The sequence below is a fragment of the Barbus barbus genome, assembly GCF_936440315.1.
Source record: "Barbus barbus genome assembly, chromosome: 8".
In the NCBI taxonomy this organism is placed as follows: Eukaryota; Metazoa; Chordata; class Actinopteri; order Cypriniformes; family Cyprinidae; genus Barbus; species Barbus barbus.
Genome location: NC_136736.1, coordinates 27,557,447 through 27,583,478, shown reverse-complemented (window position 1 = coordinate 27,583,478; position 26,032 = coordinate 27,557,447). Strand labels below are relative to the sequence as shown.

The window sequence follows — 26,032 nt, the reverse complement described above, 5'->3', positions numbered from 1 at the left end:
CCTTCGCGGCCGTTCTCTCTTAAGCACCTCCCCCACTGACATTGGAGCCGTCGACGAGGAAGACAGCAGGGTGATTTGTGTTTTCAGTTATTCTCACTCCAAACACATTTGGCGAGTCATGGACGATTTTGATATGCTCAGTGCCCCTCAAGGAAGCGCAGGAAACGGCGTGGGGGCAGACGAGGACCCGGCGGCAGCCTTTCTGGCCCAGCAGGAGAGTGAAATCGCGGGCATTGAGAATGACGAGGGCTTCAGCATCCTGGACAGCGGAGAAATGCCTTCATCTCTGAGCCAAGACCCTGACGGTGGGTTTGCACGACATCCATAATAATAAAAACAAACTAAAATCTTATACACACTTTTTTTTTACCTTAATCTACCCAAGCATATAACTCTTTTACTCGTTCGTTAGCCTGCCAGCTAGCCTTCATTCAGAGCTCTAACGTTATGTGTATAAATAAGTTAACGTTAATTACGTGCTGTTTGTATAGATCACGCTGCCATAAACGTGTTCAAAAAGCCGTTTAAATGTCCTAATGTTTTACATACTGGACTGCTAACGTCAGTTAAAGGAAGAAGGAAAATGGCGTTAACTCCGCTCTTTAGGAATCTGCCTCTGGTAACGTTAGACCTCGCTTTTAACGGTTTAATTGCAGTTTTACTCAGGTTCAAAGGAGATAATTGTGTCTGAGCACACATTTACCGATTTGAGTCGATTGATTACTGTTGGAAGTTACTGTTAGTGGTTGTATCAGCAAAATTCCAGTTCCTTGAACGTTGATGGAGTTTTTATTATATAATGACCTTTGGACTAAGGCTGTGTGTGTGTGTGTGTGTGTGTGTGTGTGTGTGTGTGTGTGTGTGTGTGAGAGAGAGAAGTTCCTATAGTCTTTATACTGAAATGTCCAGGTATCTTTTAGATTTGGTTATGACAGGACCACTGCTGTGTATTCAAACGCATTGAGATGCTTATTTAGACAGCATTAAATGGCATAAAAAAGCGTATTGCATGTTTAAACGCGCCCTAATCTACGAAAATGAGCGATTTGAACGCACATTTGATGCTCTCAAATATTCTATTCAACAGTTGAAGGAAATATTAATATACATATCGACCTGTCATGTTCGTAGATGTTCGAGTCATTCATTTCAAACGCAGCTCTAATGCCATAAATATTCCATTTGAAGGTTCGAATGGCCAGAAATGAACGATTTGAACTCAACCATGATGACTAAAAGGTTTTGTTTTAAAGATTTGATAATGTCTTTGTCTAAAACACATTTACACATTTGGCAGATGCTTTTATCCAAAGCGAGTTGCATAAGGGATTCATATTTACTGCTTTATGCATTCGAAAAGAGTCTTTTTAGGTAGGCAGCTCACTAAGTGTCAAGGCATACATTTCCATCACAAGTATCTCTACAGGTACCTAAACTATAATTACACCTTTTCAAATTAATTTAATACCATAGACTGACTGAAATTATAGTGTTTTGGAGGCCTTAATTAATAATCACACCTTACATTATCAATCTACACGAGTGTCTGGTATTCCCTTTTTACTGGCCGTTGGCTTGAATGTTGCTTTGGCTGAAAGTTTTGAATAAATGATGATGGGGATGTTGTTTCACTGGCATAAAGGCACAGTCTGACTTAGGTCTAGGATGACTGAAGACAGCAGTCTATGCAGTGCAGTCTGCAGAAAATCAGTCAGACCTGCATACTGTCTGTTCATTAATTCAGGCTTAGGTTAAAAATGGATTTTCATGTGCTGAAAACATGTAGCCTTTTATTAATTGTATGCTTAGTATGTATTTCTTGATGAAAATGTTGGAGTGTAACCGTTTAAATCACTTCAAGTAAAGAAATGCTACGTTTTCACTGATTCAGGAAGAAAGGGAAAGAAGTCAGCAAAACCAGAGACTTGGGCAGGAGGAAAGACATGTCCTGTCCCCCAATTCAACACTAAAATAATGCTTTGTCATGGACTAAAATGTTTTTTTTTGCCATTTTTTAAAGATGCCTTTATCCAAAGTGACTTCCATTGCATTCAATTTATGCATAATTTTAAAATTTCATGCATTCCCTGGGAATTAAACCCACAGCTTTCGCTTGTTAGCGGCATGCTCTACTGTTTGAGCTATAGGAAGGCTAAACGGCCTTTGTCTAATGTGTTTTCACTCAGTGACTGTACGGGGGGTGATTCATACAGATGGATTATATGCGACGCATGAAAAATTGACCAAACACTGACAATTTTTAACGCATCAATGTTCTTCTCTCTCTTTTATCTTGGCAGGTGGAGCATTGAATGGAGATCTGCACGGGGTAAGACTTTGATGGCTTCTTTCTTGTGTTCCATCAAACTCAGAAAATCATTTTTAAAATATTACAGTTGTAATTTTTTTAAAAGACAGCGTTGTCTCTTGAATGTATTTATACTACAAATGATAGGAAATGCAGTGTGCATGAGAACAGAACAGAAGACTAAATCTAGACTAGCTAAACCATTGCTTCCTTTCATAGTTCTAAATAGCTGTGTATATTAAGCCAATGTTAGAAGAATTGATTAACCCTGTAATTTGATACATGCATTTCTAAACTAAGTTCTAAACGTGATAAAAATTATGCTGAAAAAACAGAACTTTTTTTTTTTTTTTTTGTATATAAATAATTTCAAGATTAAAGCAACTTAGGTTTACTTGATTTTCCATACATTTTTTTTTAGGTAAACCATTTAAAAATGTATCAGATGAGTTACATCAGGCTTTTGAGAAATTTATTATTTGTATCTCTCAAATCATCATTGTGTTGCATTGCATTATGTTTTAAAACTACAGAACATTTTAAATGTCATGTTATTGGGAGATTTACATTACAAGCTATCAGAATTTCATCTTTTTATATGAATAACAGCAGCTATACCAAATTGTCTATTTTTGCTCAGTTTGGGACTGAATAAAACTCAGGTATTTTTTTTTCCTCCAAGTATGAGCTCTATTTTCTCACTACACTGTATATCGCACACTATAGGCCTTAAAAGCCTGTTGTATCAAATTTGGTGCAATAAATAAAATGCATATGCAAAATTAAAAAGAAGCCTAAAGATAATAAACTGTTCCATTTTAAAATAGTTTTTGTGACCTTATATGACATGTGATATGATCTTATATGACAGGCTTTACAGTGTACACTTACCTAGTGTTACTAGTCACTCACATATTAACAAGTCAGTTTTATTTTTCCAATTAAAATATATAAACTTGAAGAATTAATTAAAATAATTGACTAATCACACATCCAAATGAGTTGATGCTTTAAAGAAGTGCATCAACTAAATAGTATTCTTGAATTGTATGGTTTGGACTCCTGATTTTAGCTGTTTCTGTTCTGTAGGAGAGTAACGGTCCTTCAGATGTGTATGCGGCCATCTCCAGTGTTGATCGGTTGCAGGCAGAGCCGGAGAGCTTGAGGAAGTGGAGAGAGGAGCAGCGTGAGAGGCTGGAGGAGCTTGGTAACTCGAGCATAGACGTATATGTTCTCCTTAAGATATATTAAAACTATAAGGTTCATTCAGGGCTGACAGATGTTCCCTCTGCTGTGTTTCAGATGCTAACTCCCGTAAGCAGGAGGCAGAGTGGAAGGAGAAAGCGAAGCTGGAGCTGGAGGAGTGGCACACCAGGCAGAACGAGCAGCTGGAGAAGACCAAAGTTAACAACAGGTACACGACACTATTCAAGCAGCTGAAATCTATAGAAGAGGTCTAGTTTCTCTTTTGCTGTTTTGGTTATAAAAGCACTAGAAAGTGCACAGCTTCTCCATCGTACTCGACATCAAGGTGTATGCTGGTTAAGTGTATTCAAAGGGAAATATTCTTTTTCTTAAAGGAATGGTTTACTCAAAAATGAAAACGGATGACCTTCAGGCCATCCAAAATGTAGATTAGTTTGTATCTTCATCAGAAGAGATTTGAATTTAGCATTACATCACCTGCTCACCAATGGATCCTCTGCAGTGAATGGGTGCCGTCAGAATGAGAGTCCAAACAACTGATAAAAACATCACAATAATCCACAAGTAATCCATACGACTCCAGTCCATCAGTTAATGTCTTGTGAAAGCCTTTTAACTTTAAACTGTTGCTTCTGGCCTAAATACGAGTCTATAATTATTAATAATAATAATAATGCTTCCAGCAAGTTTTCATTTTTGGGTGAACTGTTCCTTTAAAGAATAGTTCACTCAAATGAAATTTATAATTTACACAGCTTAATTTTTCTGTGTAGTAAATAGTGGCTCAAACGTTCACCACATTCAAAATACAAATTTTGATTAACATGTAATGATTCAGGATCAGTTTTGAGTGAATATTTCTATTATTTAGTCTAACCATTCTATGATGTTGTGACTAATGATATGAGAGGACAGTGAAGAAGGTATCTGACCTTGTTGAATGGTGTTGTGATTGTGCCCTTGGACACTTCTGCAGTGTTTTGGTCACATGATCATGCCTCATCCAATCCGAAGCAGTTACTATATCTATGATTGCCACAAGCTGTTGCATTTAGCCATTAGACTGGAATAAGGAGCTCTATGGAAAGCTCTTTCTGTTTCAATGAAGCATTTGAATTAACTCTATCGATATACGTGCTGACAGGAAAGTAAGCGATATTGGGTCAAAAGTTAAGTTTCCATTCCATCCCAGTGGAAATTGAGTATGTTTTGGTACAAATAAAATAAAAATGACATGTCTCCACTTTCTGTATATCTGTCCTAATTCCCCTGAATGTGAATTCCTTGTCTCTTTATGCCCTGTTTCTCTGTCTTTCTCTCTCGTGTGCTGTTGTCTACTTTAATGTACTTGGCCTGGTCTTAACACTGGTATGGTAACATTGCAGTGTTTTGGCTCTGTACGAGTGTTATTTTTCTCCTTTTTACCACTCTCTCTGTTTTCTCCTGCTTCGCTGCTCTCTTCTGGGACTCCCAGGGTGCTGGATGAGGATTTCTACAAACAACCCTTCGCTGATCTGATTGGTTATGTGTATGTTGCTAAACTAACATCCTTTCTTTTCACATGCATCTCTCAATAACTCATTTTCCTGCATCTCAATTTTTTTTCCATCACCTGTTACTCTTACACATTTCTAACCAAACTTTTGGTTAACTTCATAAAAAAAAAGGTGATTTTTAAAGACCAATTGGACAAATAATTCTGCACACTATGCATGTTGTCCATTTTTTTTCACCCCTCCTTCATGTTTAAATTACATGGCAGATTTTATATCCGTCTTGCTCATTCAGTCTTTTTTCATTTGTCATTTTATTTTTTTGTAAATTTTTCATGGTCATTTTCAAAATGTTTAAGCATTTTTTTTGTCATATGTTTGTGTCATGCATCTGTCACTATGTCTGCATTTTCTTGATATTCAAGATGCATCTAAACATTTGTATAGATTAGTCAATGTTATTTATTGTCTAACATTAATATTATTTGAGATTGATTATAGTAGTTGTATTTAGTGCAGTTGTAGCGTCTATGTAATACAGCACTAGTGAATTTCTAAGCAACTACGTGTCTAGCCAGTCTATATATAAATAAACCAGCCAGTGTTGCAATTACTAAAAAAATATATATTTTCTCTTGTTTTTCATTTTTTTTTTATTTTAATGTGTTGTCAAAGTTCAACATTTTGCTTTCTAAATCCTTTTTTTTTAAACTTTTATATTGAGGTGCACTAGGTCATTTCATTGTTTTAGTTTATCAAAATAGTTTTTTTTGATATCTAAATATTACATTATCGCTTGGCAAGACTGTCAATTGATTTGTTACTGACTTTGACCACCAGTTTAGTTCCTTCTGTTTTAATCTTCCATTTGTTGGCTGATTCCATTCTCAACTTGGTCAAATGTTGAGAAGTTGAATTTTTTTATTTTTTATAAACCGAGACTTGGTGTACCTTTATCCCATGGTTTGTACTTTGGCCGGACACCTAGTTGCTTCTGTTAGATGGAATATTTTAGAGTACGGTGTGCCTAGGTTGAGCAAAGCTGTCCCAGACTAGAACTGTAACTGTCCTCTTAGTTCTGCAGCCCTCATGTTCATCATGGACCTCTTACCGCTTCTGCCTATTCTGCAGAACTATTATAAACACTAGCTGCTTTTCTTTTGCTTAGTAAATGTCTCTCAACTGAAGCGCCAGTTGAGATCGCTGAGCGGCGCATAGATTAATGATGGCTGCAAGCTAAGCGCACTTAGAAACACTCCTAAGATGACTTGGGTTTTGAACAGTGCATGCCTGCTTTGGTCATCTGCATAAATCTCATTCTTTTGGTTTTCTATATATCTGACTTGTGATCTGTTTCTCCTTGTTTTTCTTTTCTCTATGCACCTTTAAGCACTCACATTAACCATCCTTGCTACCGCCTAGACCAGTTAAGTAAAAAAAATAAAAAAGTAAAAAATAAAGAAAAGACAACCAAATATGCTCAGGGAACAAACACCATTTATTGCAAATTTATACACCAATGAATTGCTGTCTTTATTATCAACATGTTTCTGCTAAAAATAAGATTCTGGATGTCCTTTTGTGGTGATGTGTTGGTGCACTAGTCCTGTGCGTTGATTGTAGTTGATTGTGACCGTGATTTATCTCATTGGCTTTTCATACCCATTTTGCTGTGTATATTGTGTGACAGTGGAGAGGCTAATGCAACTCTACTGGACTGAGTCCACGGCAGCGGAAAGGGTTGGTAACGGCCGGGAGGAAACGGGAATAGTCGAATATGGTCTCCAAAAGCTCTCTGAAGATTTTTTTTTTTTTTTTTTTTATGTTAAGAGCTCTTTAGCGTTTGGCTTGCCAGAAACTTCACATGCTCAGCAGAAGGCCCCGCTTTTGGTCACTGCCAACGCATAGCACTTTCAGCCTTTGCACAAAGATTTAGTGGTTAAAATAAGCTAATTGGCCTGTCAATCTCTACGTTGAAGGCTCATTAGCGTACGCGATTCCTTGACATTCCTCAGACCGTCAAGAGATGAGGAATGTCCCACAATATAAGGACTTTCAAAGTATGGAAGTCATGAATACAATTAGTTGTTTTAACCAACTGAATTGCTGCAAAATTTGATTGTGGGTGTTCTGGAACCTTTTCCTGCCTTCAAGATCAAGATAGTTCTGGTAATGGTGGGTTGGGGGCATGATGCTCAAACTACCATCTGTTTTGGATGTGGTCACCTGAAGAATGTCTCTCTATGAATGTATTCTTGTTGGATGGAAATAACCATTGAGTTTCATCCAGACACAGCTGCTTTGGTACACTTGCCTCTTACCTCCTAAAAAAGAACCTAAGGAAACATTTGAACCAGTTTTGGAAGCTCCTTTTGGTAAACACAGTTTCAAAAACCTGTGAGTTTGCTGGAAAGTAATTTTTCAGTCATGTCAAGATCTCTAGTTTTTCTCATGATGTAAACATTCAGGAGGTCAGCGGTTGTGTGCTTAAGCGGGACGTGTCTGAGATTGTTTCCAGTTTCTGTCCCAAGCTGATTGCGATTTTTCTCGTCGACAGGGCGGCTGAGGAAGCCATGGTGTCGGAACTAGACGAGAACAGTCCCGGCACGGAATGGGAGCGCGTGGCGCGCCTTTGCGATTTCAACCCCAAGTCCAGCAAGCAGGCCAAGGATGTCTCCCGCATGCGTTCAGTCCTCATCTCTCTTAAACAGGCCCCGCTTGTTCGCTAAGCTCCATGTCTGGAGTCTTCAAAACTACAAGTCCCAGCAGCCATTGGGTTTCACAACATTGATCGATTCCTTTGTGGTCCCATCCCAATGGCTTTGAGCTCAATTTCCATATATAAATAATCTATATTATATTATTACATATGATATGAGTGTATCTATATATGTTTATATATATATACATCTAATCTATAAATATATAACATGTTGAGATTGTTTTTATTTTTGGTGTCAATTTTAAGGACCAAACTCCATGTTCATTTTTCCATGTAGAGACAGTGTGTGGCATTGACACTATCAATCTATGCATTTCCTTCGTAAGTTGTTCGGGAATACAGTACTAAACGTCTTGTGTATGTTGTATACAGATGGTGGATATTAGTGTGTGTGTGTAACTATGTACATAAAGACTGGTCCTCTACACTTCATTGTGAGATTATGGCACAAGTTGTTGAAGAACAGAGCTGTACCCCAGTGAATGTCGCCTCATGTTGTCCATTCTGTTTCAGTATGATTAAACACATTTGAAATGTGTTTGTGAAGCAATTTTTGTTGTTTACATTGTTTGGTAAAAGAAAAATTAATACTTTTTGTAATAAATATTTGGGAAATAATATTAATTTGTACATGCAAGAACTAATTTGATGACTGCTCATTAAGATATTGAAAGGTAATCCAATAACTCCAAATATGGAACTAATGCAGTCAACACCTGCCTGCAGGTACTTTAGTTGTGAATGTTCTGAGAACTCTGCACAATGTCTGTAAAGCACTCAGAATCAAACATTCAACAACCCTTTGGTATAAATTATTGCATTTATTGATCAATTCTTACAATGGCACAAGCTAACCAGAACTACATCTGTGTTCTAGTAAGACTATAAACCCATCTGCACTCAGTTTTAAAAACATTTGTATTATTGGTAATTTGTGCAACAAGTAGAATTCCAAGAAAAACAAATACTTTGGCTTGGTAGTAACCCTGACAGGCGTCTTTGAAACACAAAGTGATTCCATTTTAAATCTGGTCATTTTTACATTCATTAAGACAAAAATAACATTACTTTAGCCAAATAATTTCATTCAGCAGTAGCCAATACATTTTTTAGGTGACATTTCTCCCAAAGCGTTGATTATATTTTCCTCCATGGTTAGTGGTTGTCATGAGTCCGGGCCCGGCAGTTCTTCCCTTCTCCACCAGAGGTCACTCCTCTAAACTACACACACCTGTCACATTATTACACCCTCAGCTGTTCCCCGTTGCCACAGACTTATTAGCCTCCCTTCTCTCACCACTCGGCCTGGTTGTAACTGTTTGTTTCTAGTGTTTGCTCTGGTCTGGGATACATACACTGTGTTACCGTCTCGTATCCCAGTCCGTTACTACTTTGCTTTTTTGTGCCGAGTTGGCCTTTTTGTTTCTGATTAAAAGAGAGCCTTACCTGCATTTGGACCCAGACTCCGTCTTTTCCACGGCACCCTCGCAGCGTCCCGTGACAGTGGTGAACTCAACCTTTTTTTATTACATTAATTGTCAATGAACATAAGGGGAAACCTGCCCGTGAAAGCTCTAGACACTAAACACTAAACACTGTTAAACCCCAAAACAAACTGAACAGGGTGATATGACCAAAATCTGCTCCTGTTTATCTATGATAAAGTCTCAAGATCCATCATGGACGCAGCTTTTCGCCGGTGTGATATCACACTCAGCTGAAACAGAAACAGTAGTTTAGAGGGATTCTGTACAACAACCGTCGGGTGCAAACTTTGCTTCTCTATTATGGGAACTGATTTTTATCGATAATTTATAAACATTTAAAAACAGACCTACACTGTGAGCTACAGGGTTATTAATCAATGGTACATGCTGTCAATTTTTTAAATAATCTTGTTGAACAGCAGAATTCCTGGTGTAAAACTACATCACCCACGATTATGCAAAAAACTCCAATCTGAGAATTGCAATTTATGCCACAAAAGAAGAGAAAACATAAGCTTCATGGGATTGTAGTTCTCTCCATCCTTTAAACTGTAAAGTACATAGTCTTGTACCTTTGTGTTTTTGTCTACTTTTTAAACACTTTTTTTTTGTTTTAAATCAAATCTTTAATGTTTTGTGATTTGCCCTTGTAGCCATTTGGTTCATGGATTCTAACTCTAAAATTAACACTTAAAAAAAAAAAAAATCCCAATAGGAAAAATACTTTGAGACCCAAGGCTACTGTAAAAGTGAGTGGCCACTGTTGCATAGGCAGGAAGTGTGCAGATATCCAGTATGGTGTGTGTATACCTGTTGTGATGCGCTGGCCGCACGTCCTGAGTAAGACGCCTCTGTAGACGCGTGCTCTTATCCTGCTGCTCTGAAACCTGCCTTTCATACTAGCAGTAAAAGTGATATAACATGACTCACTGGAAACCCAAAAGAAATTCAATCACTTACCGCACACAACATCTTTCTAAGTAGAAACAAAACTGCACCTACACACCTCCAGTATCTTCTGATGATCAGTTTCCATCTGGATCTGCAGTTCCTGAGTGCACTGTTTCTGTCTGTTCAGCTCTGACCTGCAATGGTTATAGTCATTTTAACTGAGCCTTCTCCTGATGCTGCGATCCAAACTTGACTTGCTTTATTCAATAAATTCACATTATATGTAATCAATAAGCTTGTTATATGGCAATTACTGTCTCAATACAATGAAAATAAGCATGAGCAATAACATGTTTCAGCCGTGATAGGGTGTTCTGGGTATCATTAACATCCATTTAACTGTGCAGGATGAGTTACACACCAATGTTTAATACTTAGTGGTCTGTCAAGATCACTAACCCTAAATACGAGTAACAGTAATAGTGATTTTGCCCTTGCCAAACAATACTTCTGCGGGATCTGTGCGTGTCAAGTGAGTGTTCACCTGAGAAAGAAGTGACTATGTGTGTTTTTAAAGAAATTGATAACAAAATTTTGGAAGAAATAGTACAGCACCTTAAATCTTCAACCTGCTATCTTGACACACTTCCCACATCCTTTTTCAAAAATGTGCTTAACTGTTTAGAAGCTGATCTCTTAGAAGTGGTGAACGCCTCACTTCTTTCTGGGACTTTTCCAAACTCCCTTAAAACTGCAGTTGTTAAGCCCCTTCTGAAAAAGCGCAATCTTGATAACACCATGTTGAGCAACTATAGACCCATATCAAATCTTCCTTTCATAGGTAAGATTATTGAAAAGGTAGTTTTTAATCAGCTGAACAACTACTTAAAGTCAAATGGATACCTGGACAATTTTTAGTCTGGTTTCCGAGCACATCACAGCACAGAGACAGCACTCATTAAGATAATAAATGATATTCGCGTCAATTCTGATTCTGGCAAAATATCAGTGCTGGTACTACTAGATCTTAGTGCTGCGTTTGACACTGTCGATCATAACATACTTTTAGAGAGACTGGAAAACTGGGTCGGGCTTTCTGGGATGGCACTCAAATGGTTCAGGTCATACTTAGAAGGGAGAGGTTATTATGTGAGTATAGGAGAGCATAAGTCTAAGTGGACGGCCATGACATGTGGAGTCCCACAAGGCTCAATTCTTGCACCGCTCTTGTTTAACCTGTATATGCTCCCACTAAGTCAGATAATGAGGAAGAACCAAATTGCTATGCTGATGATACCCAGATTTACCTAGCCTTATCTCCAAATGACTACAGCCCCATTGACTCCCTCTGCCAATGCATTGATGAAATTAACAGTTGGATGTGCCAGAACTTTCTTCAGTTAAACAAGGAGAAAACTGAAATCATTGCATTTGGAAACAAAGATGAAGTTCTCAAGGTGAATGCATATCTTGACTCTAGGGGTCAAACAACGAAAAATCAAGTCAGAAATCTTGGGGTGATTCTGGAGACAGACCTTAGTTTCAGTAGTCATGTCAAAGCAATAACTAAATCAGCATACTATCATCTCAAAAATATTGCAAGAATTAGAGGTTTTGTCTCCAATCAAGACTTGGAGAAACTTGTTCATGCCTTTATCACCAGCAGGGTGGATTACTGTAATGGTCTCCTCACCGGCCTTCCCAAGAAGACCATTAGACAACTGCAGCTCATCCAGAACGCTGCTGCCAGAATTCTGACTAGAACCAGAAAATCTGAGCATATCACACCAGTCCTCAGGTCCTTACACTGGCTTCCAGTTACATTTAGGATTGATTTTAAAGTACTTTTACTCGTTTATAAGTCACTCAATGGCCTAGGACCTAAATATATTGCTGATATGCTCACTGAATATAAACCAAACAGACCACTCAGATCATTAGGATCGAGTCAGTTAGAAATACCAAGAGTTCACACAAAACAAGGGGAGTCTGCGTTTAGCTATTATGCGGCCCGCAGCTGGAACCAGCTTCCAGAAGAGATCAGATGTGCTAAAACATTAGCCACATTTAAATCAAGACTCAAAACTCATCTGTTTAACTGTGCATTTGAATGAGCACTGTGCTATATGTCCGAACTGACTGCAATGAATTTTATGTATAATCATTTTCTTTAAATTTATTTTAAATCATTTTCTATATCATTTTAAAATTCCTTGTTTTTATTATTCTTATTTCCATGTTTTTATTGATTTTAATGTCTATTTCACTTTCTTTTATGTAAAGCACTTTGAATTACCACTGTGTATGAAATGTGCTATATAAATAAACTTGCCTTGCCTTGAGGCTGTTGAGTTTCTGCTGGAAAGCCTGTGTGAGGTTCTTGGCCTCGTCTTTGTAGCGGCTGATGGTTTTCTGTTGAGCGAGCAGCAGTCTGGTCAAACCAGCGCTGGAGTTTTTACTGCTCTCCTCCAGCTCTCTCAGTTTGGACTCCAAACCCTGCAACTTCACACACAGCTCCTGCTGCATCGAAGACACCTACACATGCAAACAACAATTTAATTCTGTTATTAATTTCTCACAATGAAGTCATTAATTTATCTTGGAAGCACAAATTAAGATATTATGAAACCGGAGATATTTCTGACCCTGAAAATCCATTCCATCAAGTATAGTAAAAGGAAACTTGACCGTACTAGCATGACTTGCGAGAGCAAACCTCATTTGTTTATGCACATTAAGAAATCGTGTTTGAGCTTTTGTTTTACCATATTTGATCTGCTCTATGTATGCGCATTGATCAGTGTCTATATGTGACCCTAGATCACAAAACCAGTCATAAGGGTCAATTCGTCAAAATTAAGCTTTCCATTGATGTATGGTTTGTTAGGATTGGACAATGTTTGGCCGGGATACAACTATTTGAAAATCTGGAATATGAGGGTGCAAAAAAAATCTAAATACTGATTTAAAGTTCTTGCATATTAATCAAAGATTAAGTTTTGATATATTTACGGTAGGAAATTTACAAAATATCTTCATGGAACATGATCTTTACTTAATATCCTAATCATTTTTGTCATAAAAGAAAAATCAATCATTTTGACCCATACAGTGTATTTTTGGCTATTGCTATAAATATACCCGAGCGACTTAAGACTGGTTTTGTGGTCCAGGGTCACATATGTGAAGAGAAGCTTTAAATCTGTTCATCATATAAAGTAAACGTGTTTTTTTTTTTAAGATCACTGATTAAACTGCTCAATTCTTGTGGACTACTTTTATAATGTTTTTATGAGCTTTTTAAATCATGAAAGTTTTGTGACTTTCAATGGAGTGACAGAAATCGCTCAAATTTGATGAAAAATATAATTTGTGTTGATGACAGATTTTTTGGTGAACTATTCCTTTTACAACTTTATGTAAATGACCTCTGTTATGTTTGGTTAACCTATGCATATCAGTGTAGTTCACATTGTTGTTCATCAGGTTGGGCCAGGTATAAATATGTGTGCTGTGCTAATGTGCTCACAGTTGTGACGTTCTCAATGGGGAACCAACTGTACGTAGAATGAAATAAACAAAAAAATATATTTAGATATACTAAATATATTTTGTTCCACATTAGAAATACAGTCATACAAGATTCAACTGATGTGAATGTGAGTAAATTATTACAATGTTTTGGGTGAACTATCCCCTTAAGGGCAAACAGCAGCTTAGTATGACTGTTTATGAGAATGCAGTTCTTTGTAACCTGTTGTTTGGCACGTCTCTGAGCGAGCACACACTCTTTGTGCAGTGCTTCCATGTCTCTGTGCAGTTGCTGGTTCTCTTGCTGCAGTGTGAGTCTCTCTTCACTGATGGCTGCAGCCTCCACACCTCCTCTTGACAGCGCGACAGCTCCTCTGAATACCTACACAAGCACAGGGCTCCCGATGGGCTCTTTCAATCTGTGTCTCTTTATTGGCACATTCCTACACGCACAACCACAGCAGATATGTTGATATGCAATGGTGACAGTTGTAGCTATACACATCTGCACATATGCTGATGAATGTGTCACCAGTTGCAGAAAGCTCCTCAGCCATACGATGAATCTAAACGTTACACTGCTTACGGACACTATCTACCTATAAGTGAAGTGACATTCAGCCAAGTATGGTGACCCATACTCGGAATTCGTGCTCTGCATTTAACCCATCCAACGTGCACACACACAGCAGTGAACACACACCGTGAACATACACCCGGAGCAGTGGGCAGCCATTTTATGCTGCAGCGCCCGGGGAGCAGTTGGGGGTTCGATGCCTTGCTCAAGAGCACCTCAGTCGTGGTGTCGAGGGTGGAGAGAGCACTGTACATTCACTCCCCCCACCTACAATCCCTGCCGGCCCGAGACTCAAACCCGCAACCTTTGGATCACGAGTCCAACTCTCTAACCATTAGGCCACGACTTCCCCTCCTATAAAAGGAGGAAAAGAAAACTATTATGAGCCACATTCAAAGATGCAAATAACAATGTATGTACGCTGTGATCACAGATTAGCTAAATGTCAAAACACTAAAATTAGAAACTAGAATGATGCTGATTTGACTGTGCCATAACCATGCTGTGCCAGTGCTAACAGTCAGGCTATTTTTGACTATAGAGCTCTACAAGGTTCAAGGAGGTACAGTTGCTTTTAATCTTTAATGCTGTTAAAGATTGTGAGAAAAGAAATTCAGATTTGGTTACAGAAGTGCAAGCCAAAATTCATAGGCTTGCCAAAGAGAGACAGACAACAGGATGGAGGAATTTGATCAAATGTTTGAGTTTCTTCTCGACAGGTAAGCTAAACCCAAGCTTTTGCCACACACACATTAATAAAATAGTAAGATATTGTAAAAATAGTAACAATAGTAAGAACATGGTAGGGCGTTGTTTGAAACTAGGCTTTAATTAAAAGGCATTCCTATAAACTAAAATCGTTCCTAGTTCCTGCAGTGCGAACACGCCAAAAAGCGGGTGTTTCCACCAATAGTTACAGGAACTATAAAGATGCCTAAAATATTATCTAGGTAGGCTCACTATGGTTGGAGAAAAGCCTAATTTAACGTGTCTGAGAGCAGACCTGATGCTGTATTCTGTTGTCTACCTTTGAAAGTTCAAGAACATTAGCAGTGATCACCTCTTTCCTGGTGCGAATGGCAGCATCCTGGATCAGCTGCTTCATGGCATCTTTCATCTTCTCCAGCTCTCCGTTTCTTCCTCAGCTGTGCCTAGAGTAACATATTATAAACACACCAAAATCATTTTAGATTGTGAAGTCAGGTACGTATAGAAGAGCTCTTGAACTGGGCCTGTGCGGTGTTTATTTGGAGCGTGACCTGTTCTCTCTGAAGCGAGGCTTCCTCGGCCAGCTGGATGGAGTTCAAATTTCTCCTCTTCCAGAGAGGTGCAGCAACCCTGCAGTTCTCCCACTTGTCGCTCCCAATCCGTCTGCTTCCTGCGCACTGACTCAGAGTCCTGCATTGCAGCTTTGAGTCTGAAAAAAAATAAATAAATCCATCCATATGTTCAATAATAATTTTTTTAAATATTTTTTCTTTTTTGGAGGCTGGGTCAGTTTTTTTAAATTGTTTTAAAATTTCACATGTACATTACTTTTCAAATGTTTTTGGTTGGTTTTTAAAATATAATAATTAAAAAAAAAAACATTTATGCTCACCAAGATTACATTTATTTAATCAAACATACATAAAATAATATAATATTATACTTTAACAGTACATAAAAACAGTAGTAAATATTGTAAAATATTATTGCAATTCATTATTGAGTTTTCTATTTTAACATATTTTAGAATAAAATGTATTACTGTGATGCAAAGCTGAATTTTCAGAAGCCTTTACTCCAGTCTTCAGTGTCACATGATCCTTCAGAAATCGTTATAATATGCGGATTTAAATCTCAAGAAACATTTATTATTACTATTATTATTATCATCAATGTTGAAAATGGTTATGCTCCTTATTGTTGTGTAAATCGTGATGTTTTATTCATAGTCTTCACCATCTTATTTGATTAATTTTAGGGATCCTTGCTGAATTTAAGTATTAACTTCTATAAAAAAATTGTATTGACTTCTATATTAAACGTCACTTGGCTTCTAGCTGCTTCAGTGCTGCTTGTATTTGCTGTAGTCTCCGATCAGATGCTTCTTCTCTACCCTGAGATTCTGCTCTTCCTGCACCATTACACAAACATGACATTATTAGAAAAAAAATTACATGAGCACAATAATAGCAACATTAACAGTGTACGCAAGCTGTCTGCCTCTCACCCTCCTCTGCATCTGATCCTGGACATTCTGCACGAGTCTGGTCATCTCCTCCACTTTAGTCGCAGAAGATCTCTGCTCAAGCTTTGCCTGCCTGAAACATCACACATCACACTCACACTCACACACACACACACAAAGCTGATCTTTTTAGTACTTTCTAATTTTAGAAAATTTTATTTCTTCTTATTGATAGAATAGTAAGATGACAGGAAAGAAATGCAGCAATCTTCTAAAATCAGAACGTTTTAGAGGCATTTCGAGAGCAGTGAGAATCAATCTTCTGGAGTAAATGTGACTGCACTAAAGTTGTGTTAAAATCATGATAAATGCACTGAGCTGACTGAATTATTAACACATGAGCCAAACTGAACTTGAGTCAAGGTTAAGTTAAAGGTTTAGCCATCTGGAACGCTACTTGAGTTGGCTGCGTAACTCCTCCAGCTCACTGCACTGTCTTCAGGAACTGCTGATTGGTCTGAGTGTGACAGGACAGACATCAACGCCGGCCGGGCATTATGCCAAACACACACACTTCAAAGAAATTTGCAAGGATAAAGGACGAATTTCAATAATTAATTTATGTGTATTATAATAAGCTTCAAGCCACAATTAAGCCCATATTTTACAGCCAACAGCTAATATTGAATTCATATATTCAAATAATTCAGCATGGCATGCCTTCTGGTTTATGTATAAATTGTTGGAAAAAGCTGCAGGCCTGTTTGTTCTGTTAACTGCGCCTGTATGTAGTTAAACACTCTAGTGCCCTCTAGTGTTCAATAATCAAATTACATATTCTAGAAATAAGTGAGAATATTAAAGAGGATATTGAACTGTTTTCAGAAACCAAAAATGCGTATGGACACCAAATATGTGCTGTTGAGTTCAAAACGAAATCGATGACCTCCCACATGCATTATAAATAAACTGAACATGTGAAAGTGTTAGTATGTAAACAACACTGTAACCTGCATATGTTGCAGTTCAACTGCGTGTATTTGTCCGTCACTTATGGAGCTCTGGTACTGGGTCTGAAGTCGATCCAACTCCTGTGAAGCTGTCTGCCACATCTGAAGAGCCCGTTCTTTCTCCTGGAGACACACACAGAACAAATAGAAGGTAAACACTATGATTGTGGCCTTCCATGAATGTGTCTCTAAACCTCTCTCCGAATGCCACTGCTAACTGAGACGCAATGTTAACTGAACTTAATTGATAACTTTATACAGTAGCTCAACTTGTTGAGAAATTAATTATGATGCTAACAATGTCAAGGTCATGAGATTTATTGGCTGGGAATACACTTAATTCTCTTGCACTTTAAGTTGTTTGGAAATGCATAAAGGAGGAAAAATAAATAATGTTTACTGAGATTTGCTTAATTACAATAACTGCAGTAACAATTATATTTTGGTGTAAATACGGTGAATGCAAGAGGTTTTTATAACTACAGCAATTAAAATGTTTAAATGTTTTGACTATGACTTGGCATTTAAATTTCATTTTGACGCAAATTGACTTGTGTTTTTATAAAAACATTTCAAAACGTAAAATGTCAGTGAATACTCCTGAGTATTAATGCAAATGAATTGCTGAATTCAAACCGATTCATTAAAACGGACACTTTGCAAAAACTGATTTGCATGAATGAATCATATTCCCAGCTCTATCACCCTTTTTTGCTAATGAGTTTTAAACCAGAGATGCTATTAAATATTTTAGTCTTAATGCTCTCATTCTTTATACAAAACAAGTAGTGGAAAACAAGCCCACAGTTTGATATTGGCAAACATTGAATATATACTAATATATAAAAGATACATGTAATTATAATATAATATAGCCATGCTGTTACTATTCTTCTTTATTACCATCTTATCGATGAGAACGAGGCAGAGAGATGTCTCACTGGATATTTAATTTACAGCCAATTATGTCATTCTCAGTTAATTAGGAAATTAGAAATGTGAATATTAATTGGAAAGTCTACAAACTCAAAAATAAGTCACTTGAGACTTGACTTGAACTGATGCGCTCTCTAGAGAGGTTTAGATGTGATTTTCAGCATAACATTCTGGTGAACTGAATGCGCAGTGTCGGGCAGAAAGTGGAACGCTTGATGAGTGATGCACTAATATCTCATTACTCCGTAATGTCAAGTGTTGATATGTAATCCTCAGGAGCACCTGGAGCGTACTCCACGCTGATTAAAACCCTTACCCTCAGCATAACACGACCTGCACCGTCTGCTAACAACTAAAGAACGAAGCTTTAAAGCAGGAACAACCCCGGATCACCTCTCCACCCTTTGCACAGGAAGAGAGTTGGAATACAGGGCCAGGAAAGTGCCTGTGGGTTTGTGGTGCCACAGACCGACTCATGGGAGCTTAGAGGTGTTTTTGGAACAGGTCTGGATATTCACCTCCACGGCACACTTGACCTGTTCCTCGAGATTGCTAATGGTGATTGCATCCGCTGTCCCATCTCCTCCTGTTCCAGTGGACAGAGACTGCAACTGCTTTTCAATGGACATTCTCTGCTCTGCATGAAGCCTGCAAATAAAAATTAATATACACAGTTATTGCAAAATGTCAACCTTCGTAAACCTTTGGGAATTATCTGCGGACATGCTTTAATTTGTTCTGAAATATTAACATACTTTCATGACTTTGAGGTCCTAGTAATAGATTGGCAGGCGTACACATAATTAAATTAAATCAGTATCAGAAGAAAGTAGATTTGTTTAAAAGCATTTAATTTAATCATTAAATAAATGCAATGATTTAAGATTTAATTGTTATTTTGCTTTTCCTTTTTCATGTAAATATTATCGGATCTGTTATGTTTAATTGCTTAAATTGTCATTTTTTTGTTCTATTACTATACAATACTGACAGTTAGATCATGGTGGGGGTGCACGTTTTTCTAGTAGGGCCCTATGAAATCAGTTTTATTTTTTTCAAAATTCAATTTGTTCTATTTGAATTTTTCTAGACTGTTTTAATGTTTAAATAACAAAAAAGCATGTCTAACTAATTGATATCATGAAACTTACACAATTTAACATCGATTTACTAAATATTTAACAAAACTTAAATTTTTAAGACCTATGACATATGTTTTAGTTCCCCCTCCCCCTCAAATTCAGTTTTATTATTAAATTCCATTTAATTTTCTGGATTTCCTTTTTAATAATCAAAATTCATTAATCTCAAATTAATTCATCAATTTTATAAAAAAATTATTATTATTTTTTTTTTTCAGAAATACTTTGTGTATTTACATTTTTCTGGTAAATATTCCTTAAAAATAATGTTTTAATAATAATTGTATTATTTACACTATCAGTACATTAAGTAATATATTTCTGTCACGTTTCTTCAAGTTTAAACCAAACTTTTAATTTGACGGGCGGCTGTAAAGACCTTTAGTTTCTGATTGTATATGGTATGACCATAGCTTTCTCAAAAGAAACAGTAAAATGCTCATAAAGTGACTCTCAGAGCAGTTCTAGAGATTATGTTCATGCGTTCATGTTCAACACAGCGAGTGCACACGCTTCAGCATGTGTATAGTAAATAAAACCGTGCATCTGTGCCATTCATTCACACAGAGACACGCAGGATCCATATTTAAATTGTCAATATTTTTGCGGCCTGGTGGTTTGATTTTAGTGCACTAACCTATTTTTGATTAATTCATCCAAAGTTTGACAAATTACGTGAAATTCCACGTTATACAATTATACAATTTTTAAATATACAATTATAATATATAATATACAAATATAAAATTTTTGTGATTGGATTCCGTGATTCCGTCAGCGATCTTCACATTGCAATAATCATATGGCCCTACTCTAGATTGGGGCACAAAACTTTCTCTCACAAATAAAGTTAATTTACATAAAGGGTAGGCTGTAATTACCAAAGCCACCTCATCCTGCGGAGCAGAAGCTGTTAGCACTGACTGACTCTGATAATAAATCAGTGCTGGATGGAGAAATCAGCAGGAAATCCATTTGAAAGCTCTTACAGCTCGTTTTCCTTAACCACCTGCTCCAGGCTTGCTTTGACATCTCTCATCTGCCTCTGAGTGTTTGACAGGGAGAAACAAGCACATGAGTGAGTGGTGGGAGAAGGATGATTGAGAGAGATTGAGAGAAAGTGTACTCTTGAATGGCAAACTTATTATAGGACAAATTCACTTGACTTGGGATTAAACTGCAGTTTAGGGCTGACAGCATGAAATCAGCCCCATCAAGCCCTGACATTCGTAAAACCTCACTGTAATGTGAGCATTTATGTGGTGTAAGAATTTGTGTAGGGTAGCAATGTGTACCTGATAGAACTTGAGCTGCATCTCCATCTGTTGTATGTGCCTGTCATATTATTCTATTAGAGGAGCCATTAGACTGAAAACACACACCCAGGTCAGAAAACAACATCGTAAAACATTAAAGATTATAGGTTATTAACGTTTAGGGTCCCATAATACTGGATTACATAGCAGTACGGTTATAATAATACTGTAATTACAGTATACTACTATCAATAGTTTATAATTTTACATGTATTACATAATTAAAATGAAAACATCAATACCACATTTTATATGCGTTCTAAATAAAGAAATATGAAACATTTGTCACCACAATAAAAGGTAAAAGGTGAGAAAATTAATCAGAACATTTATAATAACGAGAGCACACATTCAGTTCATACAAGTTCAGTACAAATTTCAGCCAATCTTTCCAAACAAGATCATATACAGTGACATGGTGTTCATGAAAAGTCCTGATTTGTTTCTTTTTTAATTACGAACTGGATGCATGGTTAAAATAGTAGAGGATTTGAGCCAGAGACTGTAGTAGCAGGTTTTTAATTGGCCGTATAGACTCACCCTCTGTCTGAGAGCCAGGGAGCTCCATGACCACATCACCTGTCTTTAAAAAAAAAATAAAGTGAAATATTTATTTTTAGTCTACAGATAATTTCCCAAGTCCTTCAAGCCTTTATTCTAGGTTTCTGCAGGCTTATGAATTTAAATGAAGACTTTCAAGACCTTTGCAAGACCAAGAAAACTTATGGAATTATTTGAATGGAACATGATACATTAGTACATCTTCATCACTGTTTTTGTCTTGTTTTCTAGTGCAAATGTCTAAAAGATTCTTAAATAATTTGCTTAAGAAGTAAAATAATATGAAATAAAGAGTCTTGTTTACAGTGCAATTGATCAAAACACTGAGTTTATTATTAAAACAGGAACAAAAATTTGCCAATGGGCTGAAGAAAACTACCTTTATTAAAAGGGGAAATAAGATTTCATACCCCATTGATGGATATTTGTTCTTGTTTTAAGCATAAACTCAATTTTGTTCAATTTACTCTGGAAACAAGACTTTATATGTTCAATCTGCATTTCAAGTAAATGTGTCTTGATTTAAGGATGTTTAGATATTTGTTTTGGATAACAAGGCAAAAATACAGAGGAAGATATTCATTCTTTTGCAGTGCATTCAACATTTAATAACGTGACTTTAAGAATTTAAGAGTTTCTGCTTCGGTTTAAGACCTTTTTAGGGCTTAATTTGTGGAAGGGTGAATTAAGGATTAAGAAATCATGTTTATTTTAGGATTTTCTGTTTATTTTCCTCCCAATTGGTCTGACTTAAATACGATCAAAATTTAAAATCGGTCAAAATTTACTCTCTTGTTATTCCAAACCTGTTTGGAAACCATTCACTTTCATTGTATGATGCAGTAACAGTGAATGGTGACTCAAAATGTTAGTTCTCACATTCTACTTTATTATCTTTTGCATTACACAGAAGTCATTCAGGTTTCGAAAAATGTGAGGGTGAAACTGATTCTACATAATTCAACACATAAAACTGCCATTTAATCATAAAACTAACCTGTGACACTGAGGAGGGAGGAGGAAATTCATCCTGATATCGACCCAGGACGGGGTTTAAACGATTCACTGATAAGACACAAAAACAAAGTTCAAGTGCTGATGAACAAGCATGATTGTGAAACTGAGCTTGTATCTGCACAACATCACTTCTGAGATCTACTAATTCACCTTGATCTCGAAGAAACTCGACTTCTGTTGTCATTTTTGCATCTGCAACAGCAAAAAACTTTGTTAGGTCAAACATATCTGAAAAAATGTATCATCAACATAACTATAATAACATTTAGTATGTGGGTCGGTAGGTGGGTAGGATGCAGCGGGGAACAATTAAGCAGTCAGTTTATACACAGCCAGCACAAATGATCCCTGGAGACTGTCTTTGTGTAGGAGCATTAGTTTACCATTGAATTAACTGACTCTATAGAACCATATCATTAATCATTTTTGGTCTAATCGAGTAAACGTACATTATTGAAGTGGATTCTAACGAAATGACATATTCTTCAATAGGTTCAATGAAAAAGAAGCGAATCTGGTGTGTAATCTCAGCAACAGCATTAAGCATCATTGGTATCTAGGTGGAGATTTGCATTGGCTAACTAGCATGCTAACGGCTACACATATTTCAACATTCATTATAAACGTGCTGAACACACACTTAAGACTTAAGTCAATTATAAATGCTGATATTTTCCACCGCGTAATATGAGATATGACACAATATCAGAAATACCTAAATAAATGTAATCTTATAAGGATAAATACCTCCAAATCCTTCCGCCTTGTAGTTTAAAGATCCTCCCAGCCAATCAGATTCATGTTGACGGACGCTCGGATTCTACCTCAGAGCCAATCAGATTCATCCCCAGGAACGCGGTGCAACTTATTAAAATGCTCCCGGGAAACTTCAACCTGCTTGCGTTCCGTGCGGTTATGGAGTTCCTGGTTTTTCCTGGTTCTTGAATTGAGGAACTATCAAGATGAGAAACCTCGAGGTGATCGAATAAGGCAAGACTTTACTTCACTATTGTTATTTAGTTAATGCTGACTATGTGGCTGACTATTGAAACTTATGTGGAATTCTTAGGTGATGTATGTCTGAAATCAGGAAGTGTTCTTCCAATAACATCAGGTGTTAAGTTTATGATATCAGATACGATATCGATGTCTTATCAATGACTGTTGAACTTTATTTCATATCAGTCCTGTGTCCTGAGCTGCTTAAGATGTATTAGAGCACAGAACTGTGGATGTACAGACTTTATATACAAAGACATATAACAAGAATACAACTTTTGAGTCAGATAGTAATTTATTATTTCAGATCTTAATAGAAGAAAATAATATTTTACCATGCTTAACAGTGTCTGCGTTGGTTGTATCCTCCTGACTGTCATGGAGTTCCACATCAAACGTACCTGGGACAGCTTACCTGTGCGTCATAAACCGGTAAAGATTCGCTTCTCACCTGGCGAGGACGGTTTGTTAATGCAGGTGACTGCTCCTTTCTTTAATGATCCCCCTGCACCAGCCGGACCACCTGGAGAGCCGTTCCCTGGTCTCTGGGACTATGAGGGTAAGTTCATCTATACTTTTAAGGGCCAATTTGTCAGTTTTGGTTTATAGATTGAGTTTCTTACTTTCAGATGACTAGATGACAAATTAGTGCACTCAGCTGATCATGTTGCATACACGCATGCGACCTTGATCCTTGGACTAATTACCAGATAAATCAAAGACTTTGGTGGAAACTTGAATTAATATGAGAGGAAAAGGTTAATGAAACACTAATTAAACGTTTACCTTTCACTGATTTTCTGTGAATTTCTAACTGACATTTTTGTTTTACAATTTGTGCTCTTTGATAAATTTTTCAGTGGTGGAGTCATTCTTCCTGAACAGCAACACTGAGCAGTATCTGGAGGTGGAAGTCTGCCCGTAAGTTAAGCCTACAGTGTTTATCAGGCAGCAGGATGATTTTTCATTGCTAGTGTGTAATTGAAATGATATTTTGATATTACAGTCATGGACAACATCTTATTCTGCTATTGAATGGAAAACATAATGCATTTATGGTAAGAAAATACACATTGTACACCAGTTTATTCATGTTTTCAGTAAAAAATACAGTAAAAACAGTCAAATATTGTAATTGTTTAAAATAACGTTTATATTTGAATATTTTAAATGTAATGTAATGACAGTAAAGCTGAATTTTCAGCAGCCATTACTCCAGTCTTCAGTGTTGCACGATCCTTTAGAAATCACTTTCAGTCAATTAATTTGCTGTTTTGGTGGTCAAGAAACAATGATTATTATTATAGATGTTGAAGACCACTGTGCTGCTTAATATTTCTGTAATCGTGATACATTTAACAGTGCCTTTACTGTCACGTTTGATTAAGTACAGTTTATAACAGCAATAAACATTAAAATGCAGGAATGCTTAATGTAATATTACGGGAGATAAAACATGCAGTGATGTGACATGCTCTTATGCTAATCTTGACCATTAACTTATTATTTTGTAATAATGTTTATGCTATAACCTGTTACAGCAACAACTCCCTCTATCATTCAAAGCCAATATAGAAAACAAGACGTGGAAGGGAGAAGCACTTCTACCTTGGAGGTATTTCCCTCAGGGCATTAATAAGATGAATTCCTATGCCATCCATGGGTCTGGAGCAGAAAGGACCTATGAGGCTCTGTATCCTGTTCCCAGTGAAGACCTAGTAGAAGGACAGGGACCAGACTTGTAAGTTTAGAAATCTTAAAATTATTTGTTTCCTTTTAATGGGTCTTAACATCACCAGGACCTTAACATTTCTTCTCTCATCTGAACAGTCACCGACTTGAGTATTTTCAAGACTTCACTCTGCAAAGTATCATGGGAGAAGACTGGGTTCAGCCAGAATCTGACCTGTGGGATTTGGCAGGCAAATGACCAGCTGAAAATTACAAATGAAGATGAAGAAGTTCTTTAATGCAGTAATTAGTTGCAATTTGCTTCCATGGCTATGTTAGAGCACAAACTCCACTGCAGCCTAATCAAAGTTAATGATGTGGCTTGTTTTAATGTGGGTGTAACAGCAATATAATGGCTTTTATTATCACAATTTAATAAATCATCTATCAGTAATGGGGCACTATTCTCAGCAGTAAGTACTCCATCTAGCACCACATATCTATGCAATATGTAGCAAACGGGAATTGTTCATTTTATATAAGCTACTGAAACAAAAATAACCATTTAATAATAAAATGTGGAACATTAAATAAACAAACGACAACATTTAAGTTTTTCTTTGTCCTGTTTTGGAGCTTGGTAACATTATCGCTACATAGTGCTGCTATATATGAAATATAAGTTACATGAAGATTCTTCAGAGATTCTCCTTAGGGTTTCAAGAGAAAACATGTGCCTAAACCTACCACAAGACGACTCCTTAAATCCCTTTTCTTACTAGGTCTGCAGCAATCTCAACATAAGCTGTTTCTGAGATATTAAACCTCTTCTGAAAACAGCCGAGCTTCAACTCTCTCAACAAACCCATGCGTATAATCAATAGGCGCTGCGTAAACTACAAATTAGCTGCTAATAAGACTGAACACGGGTTTATAATTACAGCCGCTGTCCGTAAAATGAATATTAACAGTGACTAATTACCGAGACGCTG

The 26,032-nt window shown here is 36.9% G+C and overlaps 2 protein-coding genes and 1 pseudogene across 4 annotated transcripts; 2 read left to right on the top strand and 1 right to left on the bottom strand.

Moving 5' to 3' along the window:
* Window positions 1-40: 40 nt before the first annotated feature.
* On the top strand, window positions 41-8,267 carry LOC306873566 (clathrin light chain A-like). Its single transcript, XM_079422961.1, has 5 exons — window positions 41-305; window positions 2,301-2,329; window positions 3,398-3,515; window positions 3,611-3,722; window positions 7,565-8,267. The coding sequence occupies exons 1-5, from the start codon at window positions 119-121 to the stop codon at window positions 7,734-7,736; spliced, it is 618 nt and encodes a 205-aa protein (XP_079279087.1). The 5' UTR covers window positions 41-118; the 3' UTR covers window positions 7,737-8,267.
* Window positions 8,266-23,159, bottom strand: LOC306874325 (sodium channel and clathrin linker 1-like; annotated as a pseudogene). The gene is made up of 17 exons (XR_013785840.1): window positions 23,118-23,159; window positions 22,521-22,562; window positions 21,333-21,375; window positions 20,772-20,844; window positions 20,358-20,521; window positions 18,853-18,982; window positions 17,399-17,521; window positions 16,424-16,517; window positions 16,250-16,334; window positions 15,475-15,632; window positions 15,276-15,366; window positions 14,178-14,237; window positions 13,862-14,020; window positions 12,449-12,642; window positions 10,223-10,304; window positions 10,027-10,115; window positions 8,266-9,446 (listed from the first exon to the last, which is right to left on the bottom strand). The product of XR_013785840.1 is annotated as a sodium channel and clathrin linker 1-like (transcript).
* A 113-nt stretch (window positions 23,160-23,272) lies between these two features.
* Window positions 23,273-25,651, top strand: LOC306873647 (UPF0462 protein C4orf33 homolog; the record flags this gene model as incomplete). 2 transcript variants are annotated; one of them, XM_079423090.1, is made up of 6 exons in its annotated part: window positions 23,273-23,360; window positions 23,717-23,928; window positions 24,230-24,290; window positions 24,376-24,427; window positions 24,911-25,110; window positions 25,200-25,651. In XM_079423090.1, the coding sequence occupies 5 exons, from the start codon at window positions 23,748-23,750 to the stop codon at window positions 25,297-25,299; spliced, it is 594 nt and encodes a 197-aa protein (XP_079279216.1). In that variant the 3' UTR covers window positions 25,300-25,651. The 2 variants fall into 2 exon arrangements, with proteins under 2 accessions (XP_079279216.1, XP_079279215.1); XM_079423089.1 differs by lacking the exon at window positions 23,273-23,360 and having other exon boundaries at window positions 23,706-23,928.
* Window positions 25,652-26,032: the final 381 nt, after the last annotated feature.